The sequence below is a fragment of the Trichechus manatus genome, unplaced genomic scaffold, assembly GCF_000243295.1.
Source record: "Trichechus manatus latirostris isolate Lorelei unplaced genomic scaffold, TriManLat1.0 scaffold00217, whole genome shotgun sequence".
Taxonomy (NCBI): Eukaryota; Metazoa; Chordata; class Mammalia; order Sirenia; family Trichechidae; genus Trichechus; species Trichechus manatus.
In genome coordinates, this window is record NW_004444153.1 from 1,142,024 (window position 1) to 1,167,827 (window position 25,804).

At 37.5% G+C, this 25,804-nt stretch overlaps 1 protein-coding gene across 2 annotated transcripts in view; it reads right to left on the minus strand.

Annotated features, from left to right (window-relative positions):
* HAPLN1 (hyaluronan and proteoglycan link protein 1) overlaps positions 1-25,804 on the minus strand; it is an 84,773-nt gene that overhangs the window by 9,842 nt on the left and 49,127 nt on the right. The window contains exons 2-3 of one of the 2 annotated variants that reach the window (XM_004388842.1): positions 23,466-23,591; positions 2,818-3,189 (exon numbers count right to left, since the gene is read on the minus strand). In XM_004388842.1, coding sequence (XP_004388899.1) covers positions 2,818-3,189; positions 23,466-23,565 — 472 coding nt within the window. In that variant the 5' untranslated portion in view covers positions 23,566-23,591. Of the gene's footprint in view, positions 1-2,817; positions 3,190-23,465; positions 23,974-25,804 lie in introns of those variants that run through there. The other variant, XM_012559214.2, reaches the window with a different exon arrangement.

The window sequence follows — 25,804 nt, forward strand, 5'->3', positions numbered from 1 at the left end:
AGAGTAATAATGGGAGTCTGTATGAGGTGCTATGGGAACATCATAGCTGGGGGTGGAGGAGGAGGGCACAGGGTAGGGTTGACCTTTGATCTTATTCTTGAAGGAGTATATTTTCTTGAGTTGTTCAGAAATGGATTCATGTGTGTAAATCTCTTAGTTCAAATGTCAGTTATTTTAAAGTAGGTCCTCTGTTCAATGACCGTGTCTACCCTCTACAGTGTACAAGACAGATGGAAAAAGCACCATCTGCAGTGAGGGGAATTTAACAGCCACCATGGGCATGCTGATTAACGCGGTAAAACTAAAGGACAGTCCCTAGGTCATTTCCCAAATAAACTTTGAAGACTTGAAGAAATCTTCTGAAGCCTGGAACTGCCAAATGCTGCTGCTTTCCCGAAGCCTGTCTTCTTCCCCACAACAGAGCATTTCTCCTTCCTGTGAGCCCCCAGATCATAGTGGATAAATAAGAGCATAGGCTTCATCAGATGCCGTTGGTCTGACATCCTAGCTCCACCTCTTCCTAGACATGTTACCTTAGAAAAGATGCTTTCCCTAAGCCTCATTACTGAAAATGAGCAAAATAAATAGTGTACATGATCATAGCAGTTTGTTTGTAACCATGTATTTTACTGAATTCTGCCTTATTTTGTTAAAGTGTCTTAGAATCTTTAATGGACTATAAGATTGTTGAGGATTCCTTGGATGGCGCAAACAGTTAATGGGTTTAGGTGCTAACTGAAAGGTTGGAGTTTCGAGTCCAACCAGAGGTACGTCAGAAGAAAGGTCTGGTGATATAATTCCGAAGAATCAGCCATCGAAAGCCCTAGGGAGAACAGTTCTACTCTGACACATATGAGGTCTCCATGAGTTGGAATCCACTTGACAACAACTGGTTATTGGTTAAGATTGTTGAATGAAAAGAACAAAGACTTAAAAGAGTTTTTTTGCATCTCATGGCACTTAAAATAGAACTTGTCAAAATATTCATCAATTAAATTGATTTCTTTGACCATATATGGCTCGGATGCATATGTGTTATACGGTAGGAAAGTGTTTCCAAAGTATGGGATAAGTGGTAGTTTGGGATTGTGCAGGGCCTAGGCAGGAAAAGTTACTTCACGGTTCCCCTTCACCTCCTCAAATTGTGTTCTTGGAGGAAATTTGTTTGACCTATGAGTGACTTATCCTCTCTAACACATACTAAATTTCTTTTTCAAGCAAAGGGAGAGCAGGCTGCATGCTCAAAGCAATCAGCAAACAGTAGTACCCAGCTAGAATTTAGGAATGTCTTATTTCCATTGTATTTATTTTATGGTTTCCTTCTATTTCTGGCAAGATATACTAGTTTCTATTTATTTAAAATTTCATTTAAAAACAAATATAGGGAAACAGTAAATATGGCATGTGAATTACTTCATTTTATGCAATACTGTGATATATAAGCATAATTTTAGAAGAAAAAGTAATTTAGATAATATAATTCAACCTCTTATTTAATAGATGGGAAAACTAAGGTACAACGAGGATAAGTAACTTGCCCAAGTTACAAAACTTATACTGGCAGAGCTGGGACTAATCTAAGCCTCCGGACACTAAGAATTCAAAGGTCTGCCCATTGCCCTATGCCCCTTTGGTAAAGGAAATCTTCTCTCAAATATTTGATGATTGGCTGCTTTCTCTAAGCCAACTACTTCTCCATCCTGTATAATACCGGTATTCATGGATATTAATGTGAATCAATAAAAACTGAGATCACTTGGTGGCATGCACTCAGGAGCCAAGAACTATAAATAAGAGAGACAGGGGAAGGTCACGACAATGCAATTTATAATATCGTGCAATTCGTTAGATACATAAAGCAAATCTCCACACATGCAACAGGATTCTATGGGGTTCAGGAGGCCAAATTTTCAGTGATGTGCTAGTCAACCAAACCAATATTTTTCAAAAAGCCACATCTGTCCAGAATATGAAAGGAGCTTCTAGCAAGCACATATCTAAAATTTTATGTACAAGTAAGGAAAGCATTCTATCAACGCAGCACAAATTCATATATCAGTGAAAAGTAATGCTGAAATTAATGAAAATAAGATGACTTGAGATACAGGAGAAACTAAGGAGAGGCATTTCCTCTCTGGTGGGGCACAGAGGGTGGGGATTGGGCAGAGGGGAGGCAAGGATGGGGAGGACCCTTTTTACTGAATAGCTTTGTACACATTTTGGTTTTTGAACCTAGTGAACATCTTATATATGTAAGAACTAAAATCCCCCCCATTGACCATCTGGTATTCAGTGTCTAAGTCACTCTGAACCATTTTTTAAAATTGCTTCTTTACAAAAAATGTTTAACTTTTTTGTTAAATTAAGTTTTCACAATCACTTTACTGAATAAAATTATGTATGTTAGTTAGCAGATGTCCTTTAAAAAAACTTGCCATTATTTTGAAACTGAGATAATTTTAGAAGCATAACAAAAAAGCATCCAATCTGAATTTCTCAATACTCATGTAAATGGGATTTAAATGTTGAATAACATAAAGTAGTTTCTGAACACTGTTAATTCAGTTCTGCTGCACGTTTCTGCTATTTGAAAATAGCTTCAGTTTTGCACATAACCATTGTGTGTACATTTCAAATATGAAAGCTGGAATCATGGGCAGACTGCAAAGTACAAAAGAATAGAAAAGCATGCTATTCATGGGCTTTTGGTTTCTCACCTCATCACCATGGTAACCACTAGGCATTACTCCTCATGAAAAAAATATGAGTAATGGTTAATTATCATTTCTAAGTTTAACATGATTTATAGACACCTACCTTGTAACTCTAATGTTACCACAGAAGAATCATCTTCTAATCCTTCAATCACCTCACACTTATATCTCCCATAATCCTCCAGGGTGAGGTCTGTGATTACCAGAGAAGCATCGTTTTCACTGCCTCCCTTCAAAAACACTCTACCCTGATAGCCTTCATAGGTTTTCTTATGGTATCCCATGGAAACAAACACATCCACTTCCTTGAGGTAATCTGAAGTTAGCTTGGTCCACTTAATTCGGATTTTGTGGATTCCTGAGCCAAATGCTGTAGGGTCTCGATAAAATTTACATGGCAGTGTAACATTGCCACCTCTGCGTGAGAACACCTTGGCTTGTTCTGCTTCCACGAGTAGACGAGGGCCATTTTCTGCTATAATTAAAAAGAGAAAAAGAAAATAATCATTAGGGTGTTTTTTGGATTTTGTTTTTTCAAAATGAAATATACTACCTATTCAGAATATCTGACAATGAATAGCTTTGGATAATTAGCTTTTCTACTTTTAACCCTTAAAGCTATATGCATTGGACAAATCTGCTGCAAAAGACCTCTTTAAAGTGTTGAAAAGCAAAGATGTCACTTTGAAGACTAAGGTACGCCTGACCCAAGCCAAGATATTTTAAATTGCCTCATATGCATGCAAAAGCTGGACAATGAATAAGGAAGACTGAAGAATTAATGCCTTTGAATTATGGTGATGGTGAAGAATATCGAATATACCATGGACTGCCAGAAAAACGAACAAGTCTGTCTTGGAAGAAGTACAGCCAAAGTGCTCCTTGGAAGCAAGGGTGGAGAGACTTTGTCACCAAGTACTTTGGTTATGTTATCAGGAGGGACCAATCCCCGGAGAAGGATATCATGCATGGTAAGGTAGAGGGTCAGCGAAAAAGAGAAAGACCCTAGATAAGATGGGTTGACTCAGTTGCTGCAACAATGGGCTCTGTCGTGGACTGAATTGTGTCCCCCAAAAATATCTGTCAGCTTGGCTGCGTCATGATTCCCAGTATTGTATGATTGTGTAATCTGATGTGATTTCCTTAAGTGTTGTAAACTCTATCACTATGATGAGGTTATATGTGATCTCCTTATGTGTTGTAAATTCTATCACTGTGATGAGGTTATACTGATGAGGTTTACAAGATTGCATAATGTCTTAATCCAATCTCTTTTGAAATATAAAAGAGAGAAGCAAGTAGAGACATATGGGAACCTCATACCACCAAGAAAGCAGTGCTGGGAGCAAAGCGTGTCCTTTGGACCTGAGGTTCCTGTGCTGAGATGCTCCCAGATGAAGGGAAGACTGACGCATCACAAGGGCCTTCCAGACCAAGGGAAGATTGATGACACAGACCTTCCTCCAGAGCCAACAGAGAAAGCATTCCCTTGGAGCCAACGCCCTGAATTTGGACTTGTAACCTACTGGACTGTGAGAGAATAAACTTCTCTTTGTTAAAGCCATCCACTCGTGGTATTTCTGTTAGAGCAGCACTAGAAGACTAAGACAGGCTCAGATATAGCAATCGTTGTCAAGATGGCACAGGACTAGGCAGTGTTTCAGTTCTGTTGTGTATAGGGCCGCTATGAGTTGGAACCAATTCCACAGCACCTAACAACAACAATTTTTAACCATATAGAAAGGTACCTCCACTATATATACCTCTGCTATCAGTCAGTTTGTCATCTGGCGGCTTGTGTGTTGCTGTGATGCTGGAAGATATGCCACTGGTATTTCAAATACCAGCAGGGTCACCCGTGATGGACAGGTTTCAGCTGAGCTTCCAGACTAAGACAGACTAGGAAGAAGGACCTGGCAGTCAACTTCTGAAGAAATCAGCCAGTGAAAACCTTATGAATAGCAGCGGAACACTGTCTGATATAGTGCATACCAGGCAGTATTTCGTTCTGATGCACAGAGGGTTGCTCTGAGTCCGAATCAACTGGACGGTACCAAACAACAGCAACATCACTATGTATAGGACATTTATAAAGCAGTCATGACTTTTAAGCCATTGGAAGAAAAGAATGTACACTATAATCATTAAGAAATATTTGATACAAGACTTCATAGTCATCTAAAGTTTGGTGATATAATAAATTGCATTTATTTTTCTGGTTCCATTTTTCTTCTACACTTAAATGTCAAAAATATAGAAACAAGGTCAAGAGAAGTGACAGACTTACATGACCACTTCATCAAAATAAACCAAAATATTTCTGATAGGTAAATTTCTCTTCCCAGCTGAGCTTTATAATATAATAAGTTTGTATTATATTCATAGGAAAAGCATCTTTCATCGTACCTTTTTGGCCAAGGAACTCAGAATATTCTCACATGTATGGCTTATATTCAAATATAAACCTGTGCTATGTCATTCTAAAGCATTTCAAATTACATGTATGTATTTTATTTTCGCACAAAGGCTAAACATCAGAGAAGTATTTCCAATGAAGGTTCTCAACAAACTCCAGAAAATTTTGAAATACGTTCCTCAAAATTTGAATGTAAAAAGTATATCCAAAGCTATATTTAATTTCTGATTAACCAAATAATTATATGCTTCTTCATTTCCTTAAATCTCATTCTATTCACTCTCTCTTTACCTTTTGCGATGGCTTGTTTTACACTTATCACTTCCGCCTTTCGTTTCCTTGCCTTTTGTTTCCTTGCGGCTCTCATCCTAGGACTTGATTGCCTTTCGGAGAGCACCACAATATTCCAAGGCTGCCAAGTCAGCAGGGCTGCCGTTTTCTAGAAAGCCAGATGTTATTTTCAGATCTTGGCTTTCTCTGGGGTTTTCCCTGGTTAGCATATCGTGCTTTTGACTTTCAAAAAGTCTCTTGAGGATGTACAAGATTTGAAAATGAGACAGTGATATAAGAACTCCTGGACACATGTAGCTTCTTTCCATACATGGCTTTCAAAAGCTGCCAAATATGCTTCTTGGATAACTCTGCAGCCCTTCCTGTCTTAGGTACTACTGAACAATCCTTGGCCATGGATCATTTAAGATAGGCAAATCACCAGGAAGAGTAACCACTCACCTCCAGACAAATCTCATATGATGGCATACATAGGATTCAGACTTTTTTTAAATATCCAAAAATAGACACAACCGTTCTATTTGTATCATATAGCAATCAGAATTAATATTTAAAAACCAACATAGCATATTTATAAGTCATCCCTAATCCTTAGAACGCAAAGAGTTTAACAAAGCCATCAATCTCCTTTTGAATAGATAATGAGATGAGAGTATAATAGCCTCATTAAGTATTTAATTAAAATGAATTACAAATCCAGTTCATTAAGCATTTCCTTTATAGTCTATTCTTTATCTTCTTATTTAGGACCATAGGATCCCAAGAGATGAAGGGTAAATCTGTCCAACTCTACCGTACAAATAATTTTTCACCTACAACATCCCCAATGACTGTCAAGGTTCTATGTAAATGTCTCTAGTGTCCTCTTTCTGAGAGGAGGAAAAGGTGCTGTTGGCTAACTTTGCTCAGCAATGTCTGAAGGGCATTAGGAATATCTTACCCTGGTGCCTTGGAAAGACACCTGAGAGCTCTGCCTTCCCATGCTGGGAGGTGAGTTTAGACATGATGCAGAGCTACAAGAGGTCTTGGTTTCATAATTCTTTCAAGTCATTTAGTTTGAAGTCAAAACTAATGCCCAAATGCACTGGGAAAAGTGGTGACAAACAAGAGCTTTACTGTGACATAGAACTGGGACCAACTTTACCTCCTCAATTTACTAGCTCTGTAGCCTTTGACAAGTTGTACAACCCTTAATCCCCTATTTCCCTATATTTGAATGGAGGATTACATATATATATATATAAACCCACTGCCGTAGAGTCGATTCTGACTCATAGCAACTTCATAGGGTTTCCAAGGCTATAAATCTCCATGGAAGCAGATTGCCACATCTTTCTTCCGTGGAACTGCTGGTGGTTTCAAACAGCCAACCTTTCCATTAGCAGTTGATAGCTTCAACCACTGCTTCACCAGGCTTGCCCATATATATGTATACATAATATATGTACATAATATAGAGGAGCCCTGGTGGCAAGTGGTTAAGAGCTCAGGCTGCTAACCAAAAGGTCAGTGGTTCGAATCCACCAGCCACTCCTTGGAAACCCTATGGGGCAGTTCTACTCTGCTGGAAATGACTCAACAGCACACATAGGCTGTACATAGGGTTGCTATGAGTCGGAACCAACTCGACAACATCTAACAACAACAAATATATATATACGTATATAATAACTATTATTATTATTATATATAGCTCTCGACTACTAGCATAAAGATTATGGTTTGGAACCAAATCAGAGGCTCCTCAGAAGACAGGCCTGGCTATCTACTTCTGAAAGATCACAGTCTTGAAAACTCTGTGGAGCAGTTCTATTTTGCACACATGGGGTCCACATGAGTTGGCATTGACTCAATGGCAACCACCACCAACAATTTAGAATGTCAGCAAAAAAGAGAAAGACCCTAAATGAAATGGATTGACACAGTGGCTGCAACAGTGGGCTCAGATATAATAACAATTGTGAGGACGGCACAAGACCGGGCAGTCTTTCTTTCTGCTGTACATAGGGTCGCTACGAGCCGGAACCAACTCGATGGCACCTAACAACAACAACAACGTATATATAATTATTATAATATATAGCCCTCGACTACTAACATAAAGATTGTGGTTCAAACCAAATCAGAGGCTGCTCAGAAGACAGTCCTGGCCATCTGCTTCTGAAATATCACAGCCTTGAAAACTCTGTGGAGCAGTTCTATTTTGCACACATGGGGTCAACGTAAGTTGGAATCAACTCAACGACAACCAACAACAACGATGACAATACATATAAAGTGCTTAAAAAAATGGCTGACCAAAAGTAAGGGTGTGCTGATTATTAGCTGTCCTTACTACATGGATTTTCCACAGCATTTCTTAAATATGTCACTACCTGTATTAAGCGTAATTTTGGCATATATTAGCCTTCTGTAGTTTCACTCACCCCTACAAAGTTGTGAGCCATGTGGAGTGAAAAAATGAATACATAAAATGTCGCCTGCGCTATATGGTACAGTTGGAAATTATTGTGTAGTTTAGTATAATCATAAGGTGTTCCAGGATGATGAAAGGTCTGAATGTTTTCCAAATTAAAGAGTTAAAGCAAAGATCAAAACCCTTGTATAAGGGACTGAGGCTTCTAATTCTTTTTTTCCTGTGGTTTACTGTAAAATGTCTTGTTATAGTATTTCAGAAGCATAGGGTTCTGCTTTTTGTAGGTACTATTTACTTGATCTCCAGCATTGGAGGTAGAAGATAACTATATTATATAGTATAATACTGAGAATTGAGCAGGCACCAAAAATCCATTAACTTCCCACAAAATAATTTTTCTCACAAGACTGTCAGAATATCTAAAATTCAAGCATTATTATTTCTTTTTTGAGGGAGTTAGGCAATACATTGCAGAAGTCACTGGTTGAAATTCAAAGAACTCTAAGAGAGATGTGTAACATTTAGTGACTGTGGGTCCTTAATGTTCATTAACCTAAACCACCAGGGTGGCCTTGAGAACAACGTTTTTTGCTTGTTTTCAGAAGATCTATGCTGCAGATTACACAGCATGGAGCATTGCTAGAGGGAGTGGTCTGTGGAGAGCTGCTGGAGGGAGTGGTCTGTCGCAGAACAGGTAAGATGTGGAGGAACCAGCATTGGCCAGTGAGTTAGGAGCTCAGTTCCACTGCAGCTCTACCATGGCTTAGCTGCTTGACTCTGGCAGGTTTACCTAATGAGAAGACTGAGCTTAAGATTCCTACCAGGCTTGTTCTTGAAGGCTGTCATCATAGGGATTGGCCAGGAAATACACTAAGCTGGACAGAGAAAAGGGCAGAGACAAAGACAGCAGAAAGGGGAACTAAGAGTCTTGATGACAAATTTTGCACAGTCTTGCCTAGAGCAAGTCTTGATCTTATCATTGAATTTTAAAACCTACATTGGTTTAATACTAATCTTTAAATTAAAAAAAAAAAAAGATCAACAGGCAGTTAAAAAGCAAATAAAATGAAAAGGATAAAAATAACCTTGATCATCAGAATGAGTATTGCTTGCTTTTCTTCCTTTTCTTAACAAATATATGAAAGAATAAATAAAATCTGGCAGCATACCTGTGTTGATTTTTCCTTTTCCTTTCAATGTGAAATGGGGCACACAGAATGCTGCTGACAGCCTGGTGATTGGTTCCTCAAAAAAGGCTGTATATTCAGAATACACAACTAATGGGGGGAAATTAAACATGTCCATCCAGAGAAGGATTGAATTTTTTTAATTGCAATTTGTTAATACAAAAATTCATATTCCTATTAGTGAGGGTCAATGACAGCAATTTGAAAGATCTGATGCCCTTCAAAGACCACAGTTGTCTCCAGGGAAAACAGCAGGGCATGGTGAGAACGTTGATGGGGACTCACTCAACCACTCGGGGCCTCGAGATTCTTTTAAGAATTCTGCTGTGAAATCCGGAGGACATCATTCAGTTTCACCAAATAACAAAAGCAATGGCGTGACCAAATAATAACCTCTGTACTTGCTATATAATTTAGGTGAAGTCTTATAAGCAACAGGGCAGAGATAATTGCAGAAAAAAAATATTTAAAACTACGGTGTTGGACTATTTGTTGTCAGTCTAATAAAGCATAATCATTTTTAGAGGTTCACAGATGAAGAAGTCCAGGTGATAGAGGAAAAGAGAAGGCACTATGGGTCAAAATTTGTCTTTTTAAAGTGAACTGTGGATTGTGCAAAATAACCAGTCTTGGTGTTGGCTACTTTCTCCTCTGAAGAACAGATGAGCAGTTCCTAGAGTTTTGGATTTCCTAAACTAACATTTTAAAACCTGGGTAACCTATTTAAGATGGCTAAATAAGATACTAAAAACAATACAATTCTCCCTAAAAAACAAAAACCTCTACAACCATAATTTGGATTTTTATAAGAGCATTTAGAAACCAAACATACAGGAAAGACATAATTCCAGAATTAAAAAGAAAAACTACATTTAACTTTACTAACGACACACGTCGTCCCTGTATTTCTTACTCTCCTGAGAACCAGCGAAAAGTCATCACAGTTCCTGCATGTGAACCGCATGCTTATTTAAAATTTCTCTCTGACATTCCGCGCTTTAGGCATAGACGCTATTGCCAGCTCCAAGATGAGTCATTTAAAAAACTGCACAAGGCTTTAAAAGTACTTCCTTATTTTGATGAAATCTGTTATCACTTTGGTAGGTTTGGATGTGTAAGACTATCACTTTGGAAACCGTTACTTCCCTTAGGGTAGTCAAAGCCTGCAGGAGGATGAGCAACCAGGATGGATTTGTATCCTTATCACTGTGCTTACCATAGTCTATTGACAAAAACCAATCTGTCTCTCCAGACCATGTCTTATTTATGTTTCTCCAGCACCAATATAGTACCTGACATGTCGTAAGCATCTGGTGACTGAATGTTACTAAAAAACAAAATAAAACTAGTTGCCTTCAAGTCGGTTCCAACTCCTGGTGACCTTATGTTGGTCAGAGAAAAACTGTGATCCATAAGATTTTCAATGGCTGATTTTTGGAAACAGATTGCCAGGCCTTTCTTCCAAGGCACATCTGGTTTCACTCAAACCACTAACCTTTTGGTTAGCAGCCGAGTGCCTTAACTGTTTGTATCAACCAGGGACTTCAACCAAATATTAAAGGTATATAAAGCCTGTGCTTCACTCTGGCATTGAATAGCTCAGCTTCCCTTACACCAGGTTATAGCTCTAAAGTTAAAAACTTTATAAAAATATTTAAGCATGCATATTAAAAACAATATTTAAGTAGAATACATAATTTAGATGCCATGTCTGTCACTGTACCTTACTCATTACATTTGATTAGGATACATATTTAAGGAGAACCTTGCTCGTTAACTTTTAACTATTTATAAGTATTTTCTTTCCTTCAGATTGATATAAATCTAATTTTTCCTGAAACTACTCATCTGGAATCAGAAATTCCCATTGTTTGGTCATGACCCCAATGTGTCTATGTTTCTAAGTCAAGTTTGCATTAGGAGCCTTTATAGGTGTCCTCTTCCCCTGTCCCCCACCCCATCCAGCCTTCACTCGTCCTTCTGAGGACTGTGCTTTCGCTTGCTTAGAGACAAAGCTTTAGCTTGCTTCCAGCTATTCCTGAACGCAAAGAATTCTGAGGGTCTTCTCTATGGCTTAGCACCTCAAGAAGGGCTGACCTGAAGGGGGCGGTAGAGAAATTTTAATGATAATCTCATACTTAACCTCTGCTCTCACTTACTTGATTTGGGTTGGAAACCTTTATACAGGGCTGTGGTGAGGACTAAATTATATAACCCAGGTAATGTACATAGTAATTTATTTTGAAAAGTCAATATTAATGTAGTAGTATTAAAAACCAAAAAAAAAAAAAAAAACCCTGCAACTGTGAGTCATTATAAGACCTGAAGTATCTGTTTAAGAAACTCTGAGTTTCCAACCCATAGCAAAACCAAAAAACCAAACTTGTTGCCATTGAGTCGATTCTGACTCATAGCGACCCTATAGGACAGAGTAGAACTGCCCATAGGCTGGTGGATTCCAACTGCTGACCATTTGGTTAGCAGCCCAACTCTTAACCACTGTACCACCAGAGCTCCCCAGCCCATAGAGTATGGGTTTATTCTTCAATGTTTGCATTCTGTTAACTGTGATTTCTGCCTTCATGTTAATATTTCATCTGTTTTAAATTAGTAGGCCTCTTAAGCTAGACCTTATTTCATGTAAATATGAAGCTGTGGCACCCCGGACCCTGGGGCACCTTGCTTTAATTTAACCTAACTCCCAAACCCTATGCCTGGGCAATCCAATGTTTAGATGGCTCAAAAACCTTTTTGGTCTTTAGGACTAACTGTACTCTTCCTTGTCTGCATGTTGGGACCCTGTCTTCTAAACCTCCTAGCCAAATTCCTTACTAACATACTAAGCTCTGTCAAGCTCAATATGGTCCTGACACAACAGCCAGGCGATCAAACCACACCACCACCTTCACCTTATGATCTTAGGCTGAAAGCTATCCAGCAGTTCCAAGAGGGAGAACCCTAAACTTTTAGAGCTGCCCCATCCCGGCTCACCACCCTTTCTCAGCAGGAGGCAGTTTGAAGAGTCATCACCCTGTCTCTCCTTTCCTACAGCTCATTGTCTTGCCACTAACTGATAACTGTTAGTATCAAAAGAACAGGAGGGAATAGGACACGGCTAGAGCCATAGAGCCATTTTTTCTTAGCATCAAGACAGCCCCTCACTCAGCCCATTTCCTGGAGTTGTTTCTTTTCCTCCTCAGAACCTCCTTGAAGAGAAACAGCCACGTGCTGGCCAAAACTGACTAAAACAGGCCCTGCCCTCCATCTTGGCACTCCAGATGAACTTAAGCTCATTAACTGCCTCATGCATGGTAAATTCTTCGCCCATGCATGGAGAGCTAATATGCCTATCAGCAAAAATAGCTAAGTTTCTCCTGTGTGGGGAATCAAACCCAGGCCCTAGAAAATGCTTACTTATTCTGGAATGTTTTGCTCTGGCGTGCGCGCCATCTTGTATTTTATGACTGATCTTGCCTGTGTAAACCAGCCTCAGCAAGCTGCTTGCTAGGAGTCTTGGAAGGCACTTAGCCCTGACTGTCTCCTTGGTTGGTCAACCAATAAAGCTGTCTTTTGCCCTGCCCCCTGCCCCCCCCCAAAAAAAAACCACTGCTGTCGGGTCAATTCCGACACTTAATGACCCTATAGGACAGAGTAGAACTGCCCCATAGTGTTTCCAAGGAGTGGCTGATGGATTTGAACTCCTGACTTTCTGGTTAGCAGCCAAACACTTAACCACTGTACCACCAGGGCTTCATATTAGTATTACTATCCGATAACGTTAAGTCAGACTCAACCGGCTCCGGAATTAGAAACAATCTTTATATCTTTGGCAATTTAGAGTTTTCTGCTCTGGTCAATAATTTTCAAAATTAAGTCTATCATATCATCAACAATTTATGGATAAAGAAATAGCATTTAATTCCTAGTATTTTAGGTTTGGGGAAAAGAACCAATTTAGATTATCATAGATGTAGAGTGATCAAGAGACACATTATAGGAAAATGAAATTTGAACATTTCACTAATATGGTGAATGGCATTCTTAATATAAACATACTTTCTAGGATTTTAGCTGTAATAGAGGCTTGTTTAAAAGAATATGGAGAAAACAATGCATTAGCATGAAGCATTCTTCTTCATTAAGCTGTAATTAACCATACACTCCTTAATTATTGGAAATGTGCCTTTACGTGGTAAAGGAGTAGAGCTCAAGTCTACTTATCTCTGCTCAGACCGCTTCCACTTTGTGGTAAAGAGTAAGGTCAAGTAATTTGCAGAAAGGACACTGTAGAGGCTACATCACTGGTTTTATACCCTGATACAGCCAATGTCTTCACTTAGTTTGGAAGCCATCAAGATAACACTATCACAGACTTAATCCTAGAATCAAAAAAGGAATTAAAAGAGACCTTTAGAATCTTTACTAAATAAATAAACATGAATTGAAAGCCCATAAAGTGCTAGGTATTAAGTTTGGTACTGAAACAAAAAGAGAGATAAGTCAAACACAAACGCCCAGGTAAGCAAGGGTGAGTGAAGTAAAGGGAGCACCATGGACATGCGAGCGATAGAGAGTAGAAAGGACTGCACCCATTGCTGGGGAGCACATGCACCATTATAAAGGATCAGCAGATACTGCTTTCCACTGATCCTGCCCTGTGAGAATGCAGGCTGAAAGACAGCAGGTCTTTGGATTTTTTGACAGAAGCTAGGAATGCAGGTTTTAATGCCAAAAGCTCCTATCTTTAAACCTTTAAATGCTTGCAACTACTTTAGATTAAAAAAAAAAAAAATCCACACATCAGAGATCAAGATTCTGTCTCTGGGAAGCGAGTATGTGACCTTTGCATCTTACCTTACAACACCTTAAGTAATGAAATCTCCCAAGCTCAGACCAGGACCATCTTCTAATCTCTATCTGCACACTCCCACTCCCCAGGTGATCTCTTCTAGTACCATGGCTATAAATACCACTATGTGTTGATGATTCCAAAATTTTTTAGCACTGTACTTTTTCCTGAACTCTAAATAAGTAAATGCAACTATCTACTGGTCATAGATTAGATGGAAAATAGATAATCTGAGTCTCCTCTCCCCTACCAAAACCTATCCTTCCCTCAGTATTCCTCAGTTTAGTTTATCCCTCCATCATCCACCCATTTGTTCAAGCCAAAGTCTAGGAGCTGTTCATGATGTGTTTCTTTCTCTTAATCTTCACATCTAATCTATCAACTCGTGCTGCCATCTTTATATTTTTCCAAGTTGGTTCAACTCCATCCATCTCCACTGCTGCCATCCTAGCCTATGCCATGTTAATTTTTCACCTAAACTGCTGCAAGTGCCTCCTAATGGGTTTCCTCACCTTTACTCTTGGCCCATTATAATCCACTATTCTCATGGTCTTTCATAAATATAAATTATGTTATTTTACCCCCGGTTCAAAATGCTTTAACCATTTTCAGATGCCTTCAGAATAAAAATCCAAACTCTGTACTCTGTCCCACCTATAAAGTATTATGGTCTGGCTCCTGCCTACTCCTCCAACCTCATCTTAAACCACACCCCTCCACTACAGTGCTGCTGCCCCTTTGGCTTCTTTTAGTCTGAAGACACCATGCTTATTCCTGTATCACAGACTACATTTTCCATTCCTTCTACCTGGAATGTTCTGCCCTGGATTTTGATGTGACCAACTCCTGCTCATGATTCAGGTCTTAGCTTGATTTTCAACTGCTTAGAGAGACCTTCCCTGATTCCCTTTTGGGAAAAGCAGTTCTTTCCATAACTTCCTGGGTACTTGCTTTACATAAACTTTTTTCTTTAAAAAGATTTTGTTGCTTATTATTTATATGTTCATTTGTTTTCATTTATTTGTGCAGGCCAAAAACCTTACTATAAGGAAAGATGCTTGGTTTTGGAACACACTTGGCATTTAATATACTGTAGGCAGTCTATAAATATGAACAATAAAAACTTTTATGCATCATTTAAAATAATATAATCTACTTACATGGAAGCATCTAAATGAAGTATTAACTACTGAATCAGCTCTTTAGTATTTTAAGCTAATTAAGACCCTTTGTTAATGATTGTGTGATAAGAGACAAAGCAAAGTGAGGACATAACGATAATCATATGTAGATTATTGGAGATTTAAAATCTTTCAGTATAATTTGTGACACTTTTCAAGACAAAGGAAGAGGCAATTGTTCATAGCCCCCATAATAATAGAAAATTTTAAAATTAACTTCTATGTATTTACAAACAAAACAACAACAAAAACCTTTGTGTGAAAGTATTCATTATTTTTTGCTAGCAACATTACTAGTTACAGATAATAATATAATAATTTTGCACAAATAAATTCATATAACTAAGAAATTTATATAATGTACACTGTAATTTATAAGGAACCACACAAATCTTTAACTTATGTATCTTTCGTTCCACCTATGCTATCTCTACCATTCAGTTACTCTAGCTAAATAAACATCATTTCAATGCTTTCCAGGAATAAGCCAAAGCAAGGAGGCAAAGCAAGCACCATTGTACATAGAATCATGTAGAAGTGGAAATCACACTTCAAGGAGTATGTTTTTAATGGTGTTTTTATTTTAAACATTCAATCACTAGAATCAAGGTGATACTCTCCTTTTCTCCACCTCCTTCACCTAATCTACACACTTGCCGACAATAAATGTTCCTTGTTCTAACACAATTTGTTGTGTTTTTGTCCATAAGGCTGGTATCCTTTATGGTGGACAGAATTTGGAAAAGGTAGGGAGAATTCTTGTTTAACTTAATTTGTTCAGCCCACTTAACAGCACAATCCTTGAGCACATAAATGCATATTACTCTAAGTGTATACATGTGGTGATTCGTCACTGCCTTAGCAATGAAGTCAAGTAACCAACATGCTTAATTAAATTACAGTTAAATTGGCTACCATTTGGAATGACTATATGGATAAACACTAATGCTACTACATTGTGGAAATATAAAATAGACAAAATATTTCTGAAGTAACTTAACAGAACTTTTAGATTTCTTATGCATTCAGTGTCTTCCTTTTGAAATAAAAATACTTTTTATAAAAAAATATTAGTTTTTTTCCTAGACACTATTAGTTTGATAACCTCTGACTTGAATATTTTAACTTCTTAGTGTATTTCGTAGACATTTGTATTTCAAAAGACTCTTCCTAAATGAGTAATTTTTCCACTTTACATTTAAAATAAACTAAAAAGTTGAACCAATAAAGAAATTTAAATCTATTCTTTCTTGATATTTGGTATAATCAGAGAAATGCAGCATGTTGAAGTTACTTTAACATGAAGTCGTTAAGCTATAGGTCAGTGCTTTAGCTGAGTCAACATTGATTCTTGCAGAGTTGCAACCAAAGGGAAAGGCTTTCCTATTTAACGGATTTTTCTGGGTATTTGGGAACATTCCCAAACAATCATTGGCTTCTGATAAAATTTGATGATTTCAGCACCTAGGTTGGAACAGAGAAAGCAGTTCTGTGTGAAGTTTGTCGCTACCTAAAATGATTATTATACATAGGTTTTTATACCTGGAAATATTCTAAAACTGTATTGTTTTAATAGATACTTTACATAATATCATAAGACTTAGCATTCCAGATTATTCAATATCAAGTCTGTAAATATTCTTAAAATATATTTTAAGGGCTTAAACCTACTAAGTGATTTAAAAAAAAAAAGAAAACTTCAGTACATATAGATACAAAGTTCTGAATAGTAAGGTGTTTTTGTTTGGTAACTAATTACCTTTTCTCTGTATTTCCACCTTTCTTTAGCACATATTTTATGTTTTCTTGTCATTCTTGTTGCCCAGATAAAATTGTTAATAAACTCACTGAGGAAATGGTCTGTTCTTCCACAGAGAATAACACAGTATTTGGCACAAAGGAGGCCAGTGTTCCACAAATGTCTGAAGAAGTAAATTTTCTCAGAAGAACACATAAATGCAAAGAAGACTAGGACATTGGATAGCAATTATACATCTTGACAGAAGCAAAGTTGATATAAAAATATATATATTTGAATAGAGATTAAGGGATTTATAGAAATTGTATATCAACCTATAAAACCATTTCATACTTTGCTTTCTCTATTTCTAACCATTGTATGTGTGTGTGTGTGTGTGTGTGTGTGAATCTAGTACAGCAACTCTACAGTTGAAGAAAGATACTGCCCTGTTTAATTTATACCTATAATTTGAAGAAACTGCTTTTTCTAATGTTTCTGTTTAAATAAAAGTAATAACACATAATGCTATCTTCTCTCTTTAGCATCTCATATTTTTCCTTCACAGCAGTTATCATAGTTAATAGTTCTATGTTCATAGTAATGTCTGTCTCTCTCACTAGACTATAAGCTCAATGAAGCCAGAGGTCCTGTGTTTTGTTCATCATTGAATACCCACTGCCTATACATAGTAAGGACTGAATCTATTTGTTGAATAAATGAGTTATCTATGATTGCATATGTATATTGTGCAGTATATGAATATTTTTATATATGTATATATTTGTATATAGATTTTCCTTGGGGCTCATTTATTATATTCATATGGTGATATTCTTAGTTTTATCAACTGGCAAGCCTGTATATAATGTAATATGTTCTTATTATCATATTTGGCTTCATGCCCTATAGTAAACTTTAATCATCTAATTATGATGATATTGATTTTTTATTCCATGATGAAATTTTATAGTTACTAATTTCCAGGTAGAATTATTGACAGTTTATATATTTACCTAAATGTAATCTGGTAGTTTATAGATTTTGACTTCGAGGATGTGAACAACATACTCCACCTCAAAAAGACAGAAGTAATTAATTTAACTTTTAATAACAGACTCAGAGAGTTCATATGAGTGTTAAGAAAAGTTAACATAATTTAAGAAAATTAAGCTGGAGTAACACTTCTCTAGTTCTCCCATTAATCTCTGGCTCTTCAGATGGTTGATCATACATTATTAAACTCACTCCACTCTTTGGTTTGATCCCCTCTGCACAACCAGATCTGAACTCTGCAGATATTACATAAGGAGCAGGATAACATTTCAGTGACCAAATATAAATGCAATACTCTTTAGAGCAGTACACACACATTGGAAAGATTGCTGCATCCTGCTTCTGGTAGACTCTCGTCGAGTATAAGATGCTATGTAACAGTGTGGGAGCCACACATATGGCCAGACAAAATGTGCTACCCAAACTCATGATCCTCTTCCTCATCTGTCACCTCTTGTTTCATGAATTGAAAAGATCTCTTTGAAATTTGGGAGCACACAAATGCAAAGAAGACGAGGCCATGGGTTAGCACTTGATTAGGACTTGATTAGGAAAAATGTGTGGATTTGGGTTCTGGATTTATTCAACAAATGTCTATCAATCATCTACTATGTGCCAGGCACTAGTTTAGGTGACTAGTATACCTCAGACCAAGGTCCTTGCCCTTGTGGAACTGATGTACATTCTTGCAGTAGACACAGACAACAAAAAATAACATAAAAATAAGTAAAGTAGATAGGTAGCACTATGGAGAAAAGGAAAACAAGGGTGAGGGGAGCAGAGGGCAGTAGTCTGGGAAGGTTCATAAAGAAAGTGAGAAATGAGCCCAGGTTTGAAGGAGGGAAGAGAATTAGCCAAGAGAAACTGCTACTTGTAAGACACATCACTTGGGCCGAGCAACTTAAAATCTCTGGGTCTCAATCTTCTCATTTGTACTGCGGAAGATTGATGTAGATGATGTCAACTCAAGTAAGTTCTTAAGTGTTGTGAAGTATGATTTAGCTTATGCCAACATTACAAAATGAAAGCACTCATGCAGTTAATGTTCATTAAGTTCACACAGTGGGTTGTGTGCTGTTAAATGCCATGGATGCCACAAGAATTTAAGAAATGTGCATTATGATTGTACTAATTTGAAAGAATCTCGTTAGGCTCTTCATTTGGCCATTCATTTATTCAACAAACCTATACCAAGCATACTCTGTGTCAGGTAGAGTCCCTGGATGGTGCAAATAGTTAATGCACTTGGCTGCAGACTAAAAAGTTGAGGTTCGAGTCCACCCAGAGGTGCCTCGAAAGAAACGTCTGAAGGTCTGCTTCCAAAAAATCAGCCACTGAAAACCCTACAAAACACATTTCGACTCTGACACACATGGGGTCACTATGGGTCAGAATTGACTCAATAGTAACTGGTCGTCTATGTTCACATAGTAAGTATATAAACGGAAATATTACCTAAGTTTTGAAAAACTTCAGTTTCTACAAAGAAAGGAAAAGTGATCAGATCATGTTTAATCTACTGGGGAAATTTTAAATTGTGAAATTAAAGAGGATAAAGAAGGCGATTTATAAAATATTTACTTCATTACCAAAAAAAAACCCACAATGCTTTCTAGTCGATACTGACTCATAGCAGCCCTATAGGACAGAGTAGAATTGTTCCATAGGGCTTCCAAGGGACCGCTCGTGGATTCGAATTGCTGGCCTTTTGGTTGGCAGCCGTAGCTCACCACAGCTCTTAACCACTGCACCACCAATGCCATGGTTCTCTTAACAAGTGTTCTTTGAACAGCATGAGATTTTTCCATCTGTGCTTCCTTTTCTATTTACAAGTAAGTTTTCATGGTTGTGAGGAAATAAGTATAACAATAACAGCTATCATTATTGGAACATCTACAAGTGCTAAGCACTTTTCCATATATTATCGCATTTAATTACCACAAAGCTCCTTGGAATAAACATTGATTAGCCCCAATTTTATAGATGAAGTAACCAACTCAACCACACCTAACAACAACAAACAAATCAAGATATAAAGAGATCAAGTAAGTTGTCCAAGGTCAAAAGGTAGTGAGTGGCATTAGAGGAGAGACTCTTTAACTTGGCACTGAAAGACTTGTGCTTGAGCTTCAGATGCAGAAAGCACTGGCTCAATGACTTTGGTAAGGTCAAGCAGTTTTATGTTCAGTGTAACTATTTTGATCTTTAAGTTGGTTATTCTCTCAATATTCTCACAATTTCTCTGCTGTCTGCGTAAAATGTCTTTTTAAAAGGTGTACAACCATCATCTTGGAAATTCCACTGGTATGAAAGTATACGCAAAGAATTTTTGGACTTAATTCAAACATTTTAAAAATTGTGCTTATATGGGATTTGGTACTCCACGTAAAGTTCTTCCTAATCGTTTTAGTGTCAAAGAATTTAGAAGTTGTTTGGCTAGGCACTTCACGACATGAGGAATACAATTCCTTAGTTGAGTGTGTTACAGAGAAGGAATTAACAGCAGTCTCTCTTCCTGTAGAAGTGTTCAAGCAAATTATTATCTCCTACACTGAAGAAGACATCTTGGAAGAAGTGCAACCAGAATTCTCCTTAGAAGCAAGGATGGCAAGACTAAGCCTCACATACTTTGGACATGTTATCGGGAGGGATCAGTTCCTGGAGAAGGACATCATGCTTGGTAAAGTAGAAAGCCAGCAAAAAAGAGGAAGATCCTCAGGGAGATGGATTGACACAGTGGCTGCAATGATGGGCTCAAGCATAATAACAGTTGTGAGGATGGCACAGGACCAGACAGTGTTTCGTTCTGTTGAAAATAGGGTTGCTATGAGTTGGAATTGACTCGACAGCACGTAACAACAACACTGAAGACGGAACACGATATACCTGCTAATATCTCGACTGCAAGTTTTTAGCAGTCTCCATGGAAAAGTAAAGTTTTCTTTCTCAAGTTATCAAATTAATTCAATAAAATAATTAAAAGTAATGAATTAGTACACGTGCAATTTTATCTAAAGCTATGTCTTTCTCCATGGGAAGCTGGTGGAGTTCCCTTTTTCACCACCAGAAAAGATGTTCTTCACTAAAAACACTTTACACTGGGGTCGACCTTGCTATTTTCCTTCCTCATCATCTGCTTTTTTTTTCCCCCAATATTTTATTTAGCCAGATGAAATCTTTTGTGTCTATATCTCTATACAACCTCTCCCACCAAAATTATGAGGTCTTTAGAAAAATAATTAGGTAATTCTTATGCATGAAACTCAAGAATGAACTTCTGAAAATGCAGAGCATCTGTATCAAGGTAGCCAAGGAAAATCTGAGGATGATATGCACTATTCCCATGGTATTAATTAGGGCTGAGGAACTTAGAGTACAAAAATGCACATTTAATGTAAAATGGGAGCGAGAAAAGGTATTTTTATAGTAGCGTGAGTTTTAAGCCATTCTCTGTCATTGAGAGAAGCGCATGTTGCTAATCAGTACAATTCAGAAATTTGAAATTCAGATTGCTACTTAACCATCTGACTGCAAAATTCTTATAAAATCATGTAATGGTTTTGGCTCCCTTAAATTCCTTCTGGGCCATGTTTCATAAATAACTTTTTTAAATGAAAGAAAATAATTCAGTATTTCAAGTAAGTAATGAAGGTTGTCTGCTTTATTGATTATCTATTTTACTGTATAGCTTATTTGTGTAGATGACAACTGAAATTATGCTAGGTCACTTGGAGTGGTTTCTCTGAAAAGCTGAGGAATACGAAAATTCAATCTGAGTAAGATCATAAAGGAAAAGAAAACTTTTTCCCATTGGGGAAAACAAAAGTTATGAGGACAGATATTTGGGACAATTTTACAATAAATTCCCTTTATGGACATAACACCATAATCCTATGACCCAAATTGTATTTCAATATTAACTTCCACAAGCCAAATATAGGCCTTACAGTTCTATTACTTGAAAGCTCTGAGCACCTCTTCAAGGCAAGCCTGCACTTTCTAAGAATATGAATTTCCAATTAAAATGAAGTGAACTATCAAGGCACTAAAAAAAAGAGATAGTATATGCAAATAATCTGGATAATTCTGATACCTTGGGGCAGAAATTCCTTTGCACTAAATTTGAACAGAGTATATGGGAATGGGAAGACTGGTGCAACAGTTTTCCTTGCTGGAAAAACTTGAGTCTGACATATGAGCTCACCAAAAGCTATTTTTAAAATATTAGTAAAGTTTTGAAATAATGTCATACTCTGAGTACAATGTGGACTAAATAGTTTGTGCATAGTATAAGACATAACTTGGGTACCTGTCTACTAATAACTTGAAACCACAGCTAAAGTTTATTTTACAGCTTACTTAAAATTGCCATTGTTAACAATGACTAAGTATTACCAGTTTGGTGGAACTGAATTTTGTGACTGGAAGTTAAAAGGATGTTATTCTGCATTAGAAATCTCTATATGTAAATATCTTACAGTCTTTGTTTGGGAAACAGCTTTGATACCACTAGAGTCATTAAAGGAAACAGCTGAGTCAGCAGCTTGCAGAGTAAAATTTATGATTATATAATTCCTTTTCACAGTTCAACAGTGAAAAAAAATAAAGCTTTTGGAAACAATCAGAAATGAAAGAGACACATCTGAAATAGCTAGACACAGTCAAATCCAGAATTCTATTTTGATGGAATGCACACAGCAAAATACTTCCAGCCAGATTTACACAATCATTTGACCTTCACAAGTCATACTTTTCAATAGTGAATGCAGTTTTCTGAGACTACACTTTTGACCTTGGGGATATAACTTGGGGTTTTATGTCTCTTAGAAAACTTATAATGACCTGGCCCTGAAAAGGAGTTCATCCAAAATTAATATTATCACATGTTTAAATGGTTAAATTATGTAATTCTTATTTTAATTATTCAGCATACAAGGGCCAGGAGGGAAGCTCCAGCTTCTTCAGAACTCTTCTTTCTTACTGCATAAGTCTCTTAGCTATCTTAATGCAAAATGTCCCCCATCTGAAGCTGGGACTGAGGAAATAGCTGCATTGTACTGCAGCTTCAAATCCTCCTACAGCTTTCAGACTTTGGGTTCAGCTGAGCTTAAACAGAAATATGCAGGGGGCAATATACTGGTCTGTGGGAACTAAAGCTTTACTGAAGGAGATTGCAATGGGTGCTTACCAAGGCTTGTCTGACTTTCATTTTATTTACACTGTTTCTCTTAAACAATTAAACAGTCACTCTGATGGAATGACTTACATCTTAAGTTTTACTTCTTATTTCTCCTCTCTTCCAAAATGCATTTAAATGAACTTTATGTGGTCTATTATACTTGGAAGGTATGTACTGCACTAAAACGCCTTGAACAATCACATCAATTTACTGCAGTTGGATATTCTTAAGCCATTCAACTTTAATTATCCCCAGTTCTGAAGTCTACTGTAATGCAATAGCATTCAAAAGCCTGAGGGAGCATGTTCACGAATTAGCAGAGAGGGGACGAAAAAGTCAATGCAGCAGAACTAAAATTAAGGAACACTAACCCAGCAACTCAACTCGAGGTAACTTGAAATTAATTTGACTTTCATAAGAGAGTCTATATTTTCTTACCTTGAATGTGAATAACTCTGTTATGATCCAGAGTGTAGTTGTTCGAATGATGATCAGCCCAGCACACTGAAATCAGCACCAGAAGAAGTAGCCTCTTCATCTTTGTAGCCCAAAGAATCTTCCTCCCTGTGAGAGCATCACACACAAAGAGGCTTGTGAGATTTGGAACCCTTTGGAATGTTGCACTGCACAACTTATTGCCGCCTTATCATCATATAATGGGTCTGTAAAAACGTTTAACCCAATCTGTTCAGAAAGTTACTGTAGCTATCTTTGAGAGCTGAAGACTGCAGCTTTGAATAATTCCAGTTCCCCTTACGTAGTTAGAAGTAGCCAGAAGACAAATAGTGTTTAACTCTATCTTTGCAGAATTGTAAATATAGAAATTTAAAACATTGTAGTTTGGAGATACAACATATTACAGAGATGTGGGAAGCAGTTAAGTAGACTTAAAAAAAAAAAGTTAAGCCTTCCGAATATGGAATATAAATTAATAAAACAACAATCTGATGTGTCAATAGATGAATGTTTATCACCCGGTTTAATTAGGAACTGAATCTCAAACCCAGAGCAAATAAAGAATACTGTCATGAAACTTGACATCATCATTCATTTTACATGTGGCTTCCTAAGCAGGTTAGTTTTGCTTGTTCTAAATAGAAAAGAAAAAAAAAAAAAAAAAATCCTAATGAAGCAGAAGCAGCATATTTTTTACAGATTCACTTACCATCTTAAACACTGCTTGGGTCTGTGGTGAATAGGTGAAAATTACACACAAACTAGGTTAGAGTTCTGCATGCTGTTACTGCAGTTGCCCTGACTGATTTTTCATTCATCTCTACCTAAATGCTGACGCACCAATTTGGAATGCCAGGTAGGGTCTCTGCAGTCAGCAGAGCGGCGGCTGCAGGACATTCCCTGCAGCCTCGCAAGGCAATTAGGCAAATGAAGAGCTGAAATAGACTGGGAGGCAGCTCTGATTCTGAGTGAAAGAGGCAGAGTCATCACCGACTGTCCTTTACTGCAAGACCAACTTGAAAAAAGGAGATACATTCCCCCAGAATTTGTCACTGGAAGATCTAAGATGGACCAAAAACCAACCCCAAGTGATACAAACCATATGACCTCTGCAGTATTTGCCAGGCAAGAATTTCAATGAAGCTCCTCTGTTTTAATGTGGAAGCTGAGGCACAGTTAACAAGGGCTTTCTTTTTCTCTCACGCACACAGCAGCCTTAACAATCTCGGCTATTTTTAAAACTGAAATTGCACAGTACTGGCTCCTCGCACTAATTTGTTTTTTCCAGGAAAGTCTAACTCCCAAGAATACTTATTAAAGAGTTTTCAGTCTGTTCCTGGAGGTCCTTCCAGGCGAGCCTCTACTCCAGAGCCTAACGCATGTACTCACAGAAGTTCCCCAAGTCTCAAGGGACTGGAACACCTCTCTGCATTTTCCCTATAAAAAACTGCATTGCTGTCTTTCATACTTGCTTTAATTTTTTTTTCTTCCTTCTCTATGTCATAGTAAGAAGATGGTTGGCTGATTAGCAAATTGAGAGACTTACTTTTCCAGGAAACCAAAAGTGTCACCTTCAAAATTCTACCTGATTTACTTAAATCTTATTTTCAGAAGCTTACTTGCTTACTCCTCTGAGGATATTCTTGCACTTGTTATTTTTTGTAGCCACTGATTTGCATACATAGGTTACTGTTAACAAATATTGCCTACTTTGGGCCCAGTGCTGCGCTGTGGGTGAAAAAATAAATAAATAAAAAGCGATTTCGAACATAATGGGGACAATTACATATACAAGGATGAAATGTCATAAGACAAACATGAAAAAGAAGGTGACGGGCAAAACAGCACAAGAGGCAGACATGCTCTCTGATGCCCCAGGAGCTGGAGGAAGAGAGAAGTTGTGGAAAAAGAGTATTAGGAAAGCATGCAATTTAGAATGTGAAAGAAAGAAGACATTTTAGGTAAGGGATCAAGATGAGCAAAGGCAGAGAACTTGGCGGATTAATTTGCACGTTGATGTGTTCATCTACAATATAATTTATAAACACACACATTAGGTTACAGCTGTGCATCTTACCACCATAGCCACTCTGATTTCCATTTATCTCTACCTAAAATACATTAAAAACCAAACCAGTAGTCATCGAGTCCATTCCAACTCATGGCAACCCCCACGTGTGTCAGTGTGTCAGAGTAGAACTACGCTTCATAGAGTTGTCATGGTTGTGACCTTTCAGAATCAAATTGCCAGGACTTCCTCCTGAGGTGTCTCTGGATGAACTTGAACTGCCAACCTTTCAGTTAGTGGCTGAGTGCTTAAG